Raw genomic sequence first — 10,616 nt, 5'->3', positions numbered from 1 at the left:
GTCTCTGGTGTGTTGCATTCCGGCAGCTAGCAAACTAGAACAAGTTCTGAGTTCAGAAATCTGATGCTGGTCTCATTGGAATAAAATCATGGTATGGGCAGAGCTGTGCTCCCTTCTGAACGCTGGAAGGGAGAATTTGTTTCCTTACTTTTTCCAACTCTGAGAGGCTGCCTGCATTCCTTGGCTTGTGACTCCTTCCTCCATCTTCAAAGCCAGCAATACACCATCTCTCTGATCCTGCTTCCATTGTCACACCTCTTTCTCTGACTCTCTTTTTCACTCCCCTCATCCACTTTTAAGGACCCTTATGATTACATTAGGCCTACCCAAATAATACAGAATAATCTTCCTATTTTAAGGTCAATTGATTAGAAATCTTAATTCCATCTGCAACTTTAATACCCTTTGCCATGAAATCTAACATATTTACAGGTTCTGGGAATTAGAACATGGACATCTTTAGGGGGCATTATTCTGCCTACCACATTGTATTATTCTATATACTCATCTGTATGAAAAATTTTAATTAAAAAAAAATTAAATTCCTGGTGCCTACCATGCAAACAAACAAACAAAAAAACCCAAGCCTAAACTCCAGTTCAATCTATGGATGAAACAAATGAGGATATTTATTCATAGGATAAATGCTGTGTGCCCATTAAAAATCATGATGTAGGAGAATATATAGTAACACAGAGCAATGTTCATTATACAGTAAAAGGGGTGGGGGGTTCAAGCCTACAAAAGAATTTGTACAAAATGATCCCGATTATGTAAAACCCAAACGCAAAATAATTCTGTATGTGAGTAAAAAATGTTTGGAAGGCTATAAGTAAAAAATATTAACCATGTTTATCTCTGGATGGTAATTTTAATATTCTTTAATTTTTCTGTATTTTTCAAAATGTGTATTATACATGTATCATTTTTAATATGCTTTATTGTGAAATATAACATATATACAAAAAAGTAGTACATTTCAAAGTATATTTTAACAAGCAGTTTTAGAACAAATTTCAAAGTATGGTATGGGTTACAGTTCCACCATTTCAGATGTTTCCTTCTAGCTACTTTAAGACACTGGAGACTAAAAAGAAATATCAATATAATGATTCAGTAGTCATACTCTTTTATTAAATACTATCTTCTGTGACACATCTCCTCCTTCCTCTTTCATCCTTCTCCCACTCTAAGCATATTTGGGCAACGGCTATTCTAGCTTCTTCATACTGAAAAGAGGTGTTGACATTTGGGGTAAGGGAATGGAACTAGTTGACGTTCTTGGAGAGACTGGTAACTCTGGGTTTAAGGGTGTAACTGGCCTAGGAACTATATGGAGGTTATAGATTTCTGGAAAATAAACCTAATGAATGAAACCTTTCTATAGTCTCAGATAGAGTCCTTGGTATTCTTTAGAGATTACAGTAATACTGTTGATTGGGGCTTGGCATACCACGGCAATTAGCAATATCTAGCTGAAGCTGGCATAAAAGTAACCTCCAGAACAGCCCTTCAACTCTATTTGAAATCTCTTAGCCATTGATACTTTGTTACATTTCTTTTCCCTCTTCTGGTCAGATAGGCATTGTTGATCCCATGGTGCCAGGGCCAGGCTTATCCCCGGGAGTCATGTTCCACAGTGCTAGGGAGACTTACATCCCTGGATGTGATGTCCCATGTAAAGGGGAGGGTAATGATTTTACTTGCAGAGTTGGGCTTAGAGAGAGAGAGAGACCACATCTGAGCAACAAAAGAGATTCTCTGGAAGTAACTCTTAAGCATAATTATAGGTAGGCTTAGCTTCTCCATTATAGATAGAAGTTTCACAAGAGAAGCCTCAAGATCAAGAGCTTGGCCTATTAACTTGGGAGTACCTAATGTTTGAGAGAGTATCAGGGATTTCCCAGGTGGGAAAGTTTAATAGCTTCATATTTTTCTCCAGTCCCTCAAGGGAATTAGAATGTATCCAAGTAGTACATTAAGCTATACAGAATTTCAAGACCTTGAAATTTCTAGGCTCCATGTGTTTAACTGAATTGGCCAGAAAGCTTAAGTTAGATTGTGTGCCACAGAAAATTTACGTTTTAGACAAAATAAACCTCTCTTCCTTTGGTCTGATATAGTAGGTGAAGTTCTAAAACACAGACACTATCATCCTTTACTCTGCATTCTGATTTACCTTAGTCCGAACCAGATCAGCTTCCTTCTAATCTCTAATTGAAGACCGATTTCTTTTTCAGCTTCTTTAACGGTTGCTGTATGTAGGAACGTTGACTTTCAGAGCTGCAGAGCTGAGTTGTCAGTGTCACACAAGTACTAACAGTTCCAGGAAAAAAACAGGTTATACACATACAGCACAGCATCTCAGAACTGAGAAATAACACTTACACCTCAGGCAAAAATGGGACTGATGTAAGTGCTTACAATCTAGGCCCCCAATTTTCTTGTATTTTCTAAATAGATCATATAATATTTGTCCTTTCGTTTCTGGCTTATTTTGGTCAACATAATGTCCTCACGGTTGATTCACCTTGTTGCAAGCCTCATGACTTTGTTCCTTTCTATAACCACACCATATGCCATCATATGCATAACGACAGTTTGACCTTTTGCTTCTCAGTCAACGTACCCTTCAAGCCACCTCCATCCACTGGGCATCATGTCAGGTCCCCATAAACATCAGTATGCAAATGTCTACCTGAGTCCCTGCTTTCAGTTCTTTCGAATATATTCCCAGTAACTGGATTCACATGTATTATTTTTGGAAACGGAAATTAAAAGTTAAAACTGTCTATCTTAGGACAATATTCTGGTCAAGCATCTCCTTGGTTTCTTAGCTTTCTATCCTGCTCGTCCGCATCTATTCCTCACGCTTGCCCTGCTCATTAAAAAATCTTTTCAAGTCTGGCCTTTCTGCCGCTTTTCAGGCCAGAGTTGTGGACTCGGGAAAGTAAAACCTCACGGTGAACTAAGCACAGCAGCGCACCAGTGCTTCTTAAAAATTTTTTCAGGACAAAGCAAACTCGAGGAACAGCTACATCCCTCAAAGAATTTGGAAGCCTGCAACTTGGTGGTTGGATGCTGAAGTATAATCTCGCGGGCGCCGCTTAGGTTTTTGTTATTTTTAATACGCACGCAAAAAAAAAAAAAAAAAAGGCAGAAAATAATGCATAGCGGGGTGTGCTAACGGAGAGGTCCGGAGCTTGGTCGCCCGGACCTTAGGGCGAGTGGCTGTGACGGTTCCCAAACCGCAGCCCCGGAGTCGGTTCGGGTAGCGGAATCTGGACTCGGGACTGGCGCCACGGTCCGGACCACGCCTCGCGCGGGTCTTGCAGACTCGGCCGGAGCTGTTCTCCTACCATCGAGAGGAGAGCCTAGAGCGGACGAACCGCGCCGGCCCGGCCGCTCAGCTCCTCTCAGCCTCTTCTATCCCGGAAGTTGATGCCGAGCGCCAGATCGCCTGCTGTTCGCTAGGGGTGTCACCTCACTTCTGAAAGGGCTGGGCTCGAGAGAGGATCAGCATGCCCGTGAGTTGTTTACTTTGGAGTTTGGGTTTGTTTCGGACTTTTCTGCGTGGCCAGGAGAATGGGGGGCTGCTTAGCCCGGCGGGTCCCTAGAGCAGCGGGGCCCCCTGCAGCCCGCGGTGAAGCGGCTCGGATCCGGGCGGCTCCTTCGCGCGTGGCGGCTTGTGGTGACTTGCCCGGGCAGCGCCGCGTGTCGGGCCCTGCAGGGGCGTGGAGGTGGGAGAACCCGACTCCGCCCGGGGCTGCGATCTGGAGTAGGTCGGTAGGAGGGGAGTTGCGCCTGAGGAACTTATTCTGCCCTCTTGGTTTTTGGTGGGGTCCGCAAGGCTGGTATCCTTGGGGTCTTCTTGCTTTCGTCGCAAGAAAGCAAGAAGCTTAGTGGTTCTCGGCCCTCTGCCTTCTCTCGGAAGCGTTTTCCTGCTTCTTTCCTTTTTTTGAAACTGCCCTGTCAGTTCTGTACGTATTAATTCCATTAAGGGCGGATCCGCCTTGGCCGCTCTGAGAGTTCATGTCGGATCGGACGTTGGACTCTGGAGGCTGAAGTCACCCTGGCGTTGACATTCCCTTGTCTACCTCAGCGATTTATGCCGAAGCAGATGAGGGTCAGGTTCAGATTCTTACTTTGCACCACGGATTTGTTTTTATTGGAGGCTCTTCTTCAGCTGAATAAAGATAAACGGATTTAGCCTAGCCATATGCTTGCTGACCGCCATAAAGCCCTTTATAGGAACTTAGACAAGTCAAGTATTATTAAGAAGTGTGGATGAAAGCTAGCAGCCTTTAAAAAATAACTTTAATACCTGAAGTGTTGTTGCCACTACTGAGTATGACCGTTATTCATGTTTTGCGTATCTGTTTCACATATGGTTAAATCTGCTGGCTTTGTGCTTTAACTCTCCTGGCAATAATATGCTTTTTTATTCAGTTGGCTAGAGATTTACTACATCCGTCCTTGGAAGAGGAAAAGAAGAAGCATAAAAAGAAACGGCTAGTTCAAAGTCCAAATTCTTATTTTATGGATGTAAAATGTCCAGGTAAAACTTCAAATCTTAATTCCTTTCCTAGGGAAAATTTCAGTTGGAATTGCTAATGTGGTGTATATACATAGGTATATTAGAACGCTTAGTTGGGTAGAAATGGGATTACAGAATTGGACTATTATAAGGGTTTTTTTTTTTTTCACAATAAACGTACTTAAAACATTGTAGAAGCATTTTGAGGTGAGAGGGGAACTAGGAATCCAAAGGGTATTATATATTTGACTTATCAAGTCCTCAAGTTGTTCAAATGATGTTTTCTTTTTTAATGATGCAATGAAAAGTATGCTTATTTTTCACTCTAAAATTGTGCTGCCCAATGCGGTGGCCATTAACCATACGTGGCTTCTGGAGCACTTGAGAAGTAACTAGTCAAAATGAGATTTTTATGTGTGTGTGCGTGAAATATACACCAGATTCAAAGAGTACCAAAAAAAAAAAAAAAAAAAACCAACCTCACATTGATTTTAATGAAATGATAAAATTTTGGAAATACTGAGTTTAATAAAATATATTAATTTCATCAGTTTCTTTTAAACTGTTATGGGACTAGTAGAGAAGTTAATATTGATTAGTGCTAAAGTAATTTTATTCTTTACAGTATCTTTATAGAAACATATTAAACAGGTGCTTTTCACTTTTTTGTCTTTTTTATTTATTTTTGTTGTTGTTTTTTCTCTTTTCTTTTTGCTTTTCACTTTCAACATTACCCTTTTTTTTTCAGGTTGCTACAAGATTACTACGGTTTTCAGCCATGCTCAGACAGTGGTTCTTTGTGTAGGTTGTTCTACAGTATTGTGTCAGCCAACAGGAGGAAAGGCCAGACTCACAGAAGGTATCTCGTGTGGCATTTTCTAACCCACTGATGAGATTTTATGATTATAGATGTTTCCCTCTTTACTAAAAAATCAGTTTAAATAAATTTTAAATAAATCAGGATTACCAAAATAATGCTTCTATTTCATAGGGCATTCTTTTCAATTAGATAAAATTTATAATCTTGACCTTCTAGGGAGCTCTATAAATTATTTTTCTTAGTTTCTTAGACTACCTAATTCTTATGTATTTATTCGCTTAGTTTACTTAACTTGTAAGAAATTAAAAATCAAGTAGAATGGAAACAAAAGAACAGTTATTCATACAGCAGGCCATTTGTTTTCTTAAAACCATATGATTTAAAAATTTTCTCTTGTAAATGTTTCATTTCATATGTACTTGATATATACGACTTAAAACAGTTTTAATTATTGCCAGCTAAGCAACACATAGATAATATATAGATTAAAATACCAGAGGCTCTATTTTTATTAATAACTACTTAATGGTTAATATCACAATTCTTTCACATTAGTGGATTAAGAAAAAAATTATGTTTATAATTTTCCATAGTAGTACTTATAGATTTGCAAAAACATAGTGGTATTTGAAACTTGCTTTGATATTTTGAGAATGTGGGAATTCCATGTGCTTTTCACTGGAAGAGAATTATAAGTGGATTGACAACAAATTAAAGATCTATTTGTTATGACCTGATGAGATGTAAGTATAAAGTCAATTTACAATATGTTGAGTTCAGAAGAACAATTTAAGAGAAGAGCTGCTTATAAAAGTATATTTGTAAGATTTCTAAAAGCTTTAATGCCATGATCTTGGAATTTTGTCTCATATGCTGACAAATGGTTAAAAGGGTGTATCTGTACCAAAGTTTTCCTGATAGTTCTAAAAGAACCCTAATTAGGATTACTTGCTTGGGGAAGTAATTCAAAATAGTTCTTAAAAATCGAGAGTACATTTTCTGATAGCTTGCATTAAACAGTTATAACTGTTAAACTCAGGTTTAGGGTCTTAAATGGATTCCATTGTAGCATTTGAGGAACAGGGTTAACAGTTATAGTAACATCAGAGTAAACCCAAATGTAACAGATTTTGTAGCAAGTTTCTGGTATAAAAAGATAAATAACCTATAAATATTAATCTAATATTCCTAAAGCTTAAGTTTGGACCTTAAGAAGTACATTTTGTAATTAAAACTATATCAACAGTAGAATAAATTTGTTTAATGTGCTGTCATGATTCATTTGCAGGATGTTCATTTAGAAGAAAACAACACTAATGATCCACGCAACTTCCTGAATTTGTGTTACATCGCAGAATGCCTTAACAATTCAGTAACTCTTGTTAACCTACCAAGATAATGGAAATATATTTGATTTTATAAGGTATACACAGTGACTTCCTATTTTGGTGTCAGTTTTTCAATAAAGTTTTGATTATAAGAAAATCCCCTCTTTTTCCTCTTGTTTTGTATTTGCAGGTATACTATGTTTATTTATACTGTGTGAATTTAAAAAATATATTGGCTTGTATCTCATTTCAAGAGTAGTAACCCTATATATTTGATTGTCAATCCTTTTCCAAATTGCTATGAATGGGATTAAATGATTGAAATAGAAAGAAATCCATTCATTTGTTAATTATATAGTTTTGCTGTTGTATCTGTGAAAGCATATTTATAGAAGTACGTATTTAAAACAGTAACAATCCCAGTTTAATGCCTTGGATTTATATGACCCACACTATACTACTGCATGATTTAGGACAATAATTGCTGGCTGGGGTCTATATTATTGGAAAATCTTTTGGGGGATAGAAAATTTGAGCCATCAGAAATAGAATGATATACCCCAAGAAACTCTAGTTGGCAATGGTAGATGTTGTTAAAGTCTCAGTGAGCACTCCTAGCCATATAAATATGGTTGAGTGGCTCTGGTGTCTCATTGTCCTATTTATAGTTTATAACTGTGAGGAGCTAGGAAGTAGAGTATATCATTACCTCTGTAGTCACTGTACCACTCCTTACTGGACTGGGGAGATAACTGTTTCTGTTTTACTTGTTAACCTTTAAGGCAAGCACTTAAAATAGGCATTTGCTTTCCAGAGATATTCCTACATAGGTACTCCAATCTGAGAGACTGATCCTTTTAACATAATGCTGCATGTATCAGAGAAATGTTGCATAAGAACTGAAGAACTGGAAAGCTTGGGATATATTTAATAGATGGGGAAGTAGACATTCCAAAGGTTGGCCCTTGGCCAAAAGAAATACCTGATGTTCCATTATATTAAATAGTTAAGTACTAAGAACTTTATAGCCATTTGAAAAAAAAAAATATGTAAGAAATGATATTATCTCATTTTAAATAACCATGATTACTTACCAATAGAATGTGTTTCCCTTTTGGGTATGTTCAAAATTGGAGTCAGATTGGACACTACCATCCAGTGCTTGCTTTTTATCACAGCAATGACCAAAACCTAGCTTCACAAAGATATGACATCATCAAAGCGAATGTAGTATGATCTAATGTTGAAAGTGAGCTTCTTGGAGGTAGTAGTTAACATGGCCTGAAAAATGTCAACTATCAATATTTTTCTTGAGGTGCCCGAGGCGCTTCAGTATGCAGTTTAGGAACATTGGCAATAAGGAAAGCCAGCACAGATGATGGTTATTGATATGGAAAGAGCAAAACCTGTGAAAAGAACTAATCTACCGGGGCAAATCCCTGAAGATTCCCTTGGAAATAATATTGAAAGAAAGTTGTACTTAAAGAACATACCTAAGGATTAATTTTATAAATGGACTTCATTTTTGGAATGTAAGCATATTCTATAAATGGAAAAAAACAGTTACATAAAGATAACTAAAAGTAAAATGAAATTCTTTGCCTCTGACCTAATCAGATGAGTTTAAAATGGTTTATTGTCTGGCTGTCCCTGTAAGTAATCTGATAAAGTTCTAATTTTTTTCCTTTTGAAATATAATTCAGATATTATAAAATTCATCCTTTTAAAATATAAAATTCTGTGACTTTTAGTATATTCACAGAGTCATGCAAGCTTCACCACTATATAATTCCAGAACATTTTCATCAGCAACAAAAGAAACCTTGTACCATTAGCAGTCAATCCCCCTACCTTCTTCCCCCAGTCCCTGGTAATTTACTTTTTGTCTCTGGATTTACTTTTTCTAGACAGTTCATATGAATGGAATTATATAGTATGTCACCTTTTGTGTTTGGCTTCTTTCACTTAGCATAGTGTTTTCAAGGGCCAGCTATATAGTGGCATGTATCAGCACTTCCTTTGTATAGCTGAATATTCCATTGTAGGGAAACCAACATTTTGTATATCTGTTCATCACTTGATGAATATTCAGATTATGAGCACTTTTTGGCTACAATGAATAATGCTGCTATGAACATTCATGTACAAGTATTTTGTGTGGACATCTAGTTTCAAATCTCTTGGATATATTCCTAGGAATGTAATTACTGAGTCAAGTGGTAACTCTATGTTTAATTTTTTGAGGAATCACCAAATTATTTTCCAAAGGAGGTGTGCCATTTTACATTCCCATCAGCAAAGTATGAGGGTTCCATTTCTCTATTTCTCAGTAACACTTGTTATTGTACATCTCTTTTTTTACAACCATCCTAGTAAGTGTAAAGTGGTAACTCATTGTGTTTTGTTTTTTTTCAGAGAAGTTGTAGGTTAACAACTTTCATGCAGAAAGTACTTTTTTTGAATTCCCACTGCCCCCTCCCCCTACACACAGTTTTCCCTATTAATAACACTATATAATTATGGTACATTTTTATAATTGATGAAAAATATTATATTATTAACTAGTCCTAGTTTATATTAGCATTCATACATCAGTGTTGTACAGTTCTATGGTTTCTAGAAATTTGTATTCTGGTAACACATATACAACCTAAAATTTTCCATTTTGACCACTTTGAACTAAACAATTTGGTGATGTTAATTATATTGACAATATTGTGCTACCATCACCACCATTCATTATCAAAATTCTTCCGCCACCCAAACAGGAACTATACCAATTAAGCATAAACTCCCCATTCCCTAACCCCACCCCCCGGCCCCTGATAACCATTTTTTCTAGATTCTATGACTTGCTTACTCTGTTTCACCTGAGTGAGATCATGTAATATTTATCCTGTCTGGCTTATTTCCCTCAACATGACCTCTGCAAGGTTCATCAATGTAGCATGAACCAGAATTTCATTTCTTTTTATGACTGAATAATATTCCATTGTATGTATACCACATTTTATTTATTCATTCATCAGTTGATGGGCACTTGGGTTGCTTCCATCTCTTGGCAATTATGAATAATGCTGCTATGAACATTGATGTGAAAATATCTTTTCAAGTCCCTCTTTCAAATCTTTCGGGTATGTATCTAGATGTGGGATTGTGGGTCATATGGAAATTCCATACCTAACTTTCTGAGGAATTGCCAAACTGTTTTCCACAGTGGCTGTACCATTTTACATTCCCACTGATGATGAACAGAACATTCATTGTGGTTTTGATTTGCATTACTCTGATGGTTAATGATGTTGAACATCTTTTCATGTCCTTATTAGCCACTTGTATATCTTTTTTTGAGAAATGTCTATTCTAGTCCTTTGCCCTGTTTTTAATTGGGTTGTCTTATTGTTGAGTTGTAAGAATTCCTTTATTCTGGATATTAAACCATTATGAGATATATGATTTGCAACTATTCTCTCATTCTTTAGGTGGTCTTCATTTTCTTGATAATGTCCTTTGCTGCACAAAATTCTGATGTAGTCTAATTTATTTATTTATTTGTTTCTTGTCCTTTTGGTGTCCATATCTATAAAAACCATTGGCTAACCAAAGGTCATGAAGATTTATGCTCATGTTTTCTTCTAAGAGTTTTATAATTTTAGCCTTACATTTAGGTGTGATCCCCTTTGAGTTAAAATTTATATGTGGCATGAGGGAGGGATCAAATTTCATGTGGCTATAATCAGCTGGAGGCTCAACTGAACTGGAAGGTTCCTGATGGTCTTAGCTACATGTTTGACAGTGGGTGCTGGCTATCAGCTAGAGCATCTTGGTTTTTCTTTACTTCACCTCTCATCCTCAGGTAAGTTAGTCTAGAACTTGGGCATCACTTCTAACTTGTGTTAAGTTTTCTTGAGTTGTTCTTTTCCCTCATGTT

At 37.0% G+C, this 10,616-nt stretch overlaps 1 protein-coding gene across 2 annotated transcripts; it reads left to right on the top strand.

Annotated features, from left to right (window-relative positions):
- Positions 1-3,393: 3,393 nt before the first annotated feature.
- Positions 3,394-6,842, top strand: RPS27L (ribosomal protein S27 like). 2 transcript variants are annotated; one of them, XM_077128138.1, is made up of 4 exons: positions 3,394-3,527; positions 4,450-4,558; positions 5,286-5,396; positions 6,646-6,842. In XM_077128138.1, the coding sequence occupies exons 1-4, from the start codon at positions 3,522-3,524 to the stop codon at positions 6,672-6,674; spliced, it is 255 nt and encodes an 84-aa protein (XP_076984253.1). In that variant the 5' UTR covers positions 3,394-3,521; the 3' UTR covers positions 6,675-6,842. The 2 variants fall into 2 exon arrangements, with proteins under 2 accessions (XP_076984253.1, XP_076984254.1); XM_077128139.1 differs by lacking the exon at positions 3,394-3,527 and adding an exon at positions 3,682-3,782.
- The last annotated feature ends 3,774 nt before the right edge of the window (positions 6,843-10,616 follow it).

Source organism: Tamandua tetradactyla, chromosome 14, assembly GCF_023851605.1.
Source record: "Tamandua tetradactyla isolate mTamTet1 chromosome 14, mTamTet1.pri, whole genome shotgun sequence".
Classification (NCBI taxonomy): domain Eukaryota; kingdom Metazoa; phylum Chordata; class Mammalia; order Pilosa; family Myrmecophagidae; genus Tamandua; species Tamandua tetradactyla.
The sequence above is the reverse complement of the archived record's forward strand: the minus strand, read 5'-3'. Positions and strand labels throughout refer to the sequence as shown.

What these genes read in the sequence shown, in the direction of transcription:
- RPS27L (XM_077128138.1), top strand. An exon ending in TATGGATGTAAAATGTCCAG is followed by an intron (nt 4,559 to 5,285) that starts GTAAAACTTCAA and finishes TTTTTTTTTCAG; the next exon opens with GTTGCTACAAGATTACTACG. An exon ending in AAAGGCCAGACTCACAGAAG is followed by an intron (nt 5,397 to 6,645) that starts GTATCTCGTGTG and finishes ATTCATTTGCAG; the next exon opens with GATGTTCATTTAGAAGAAAA.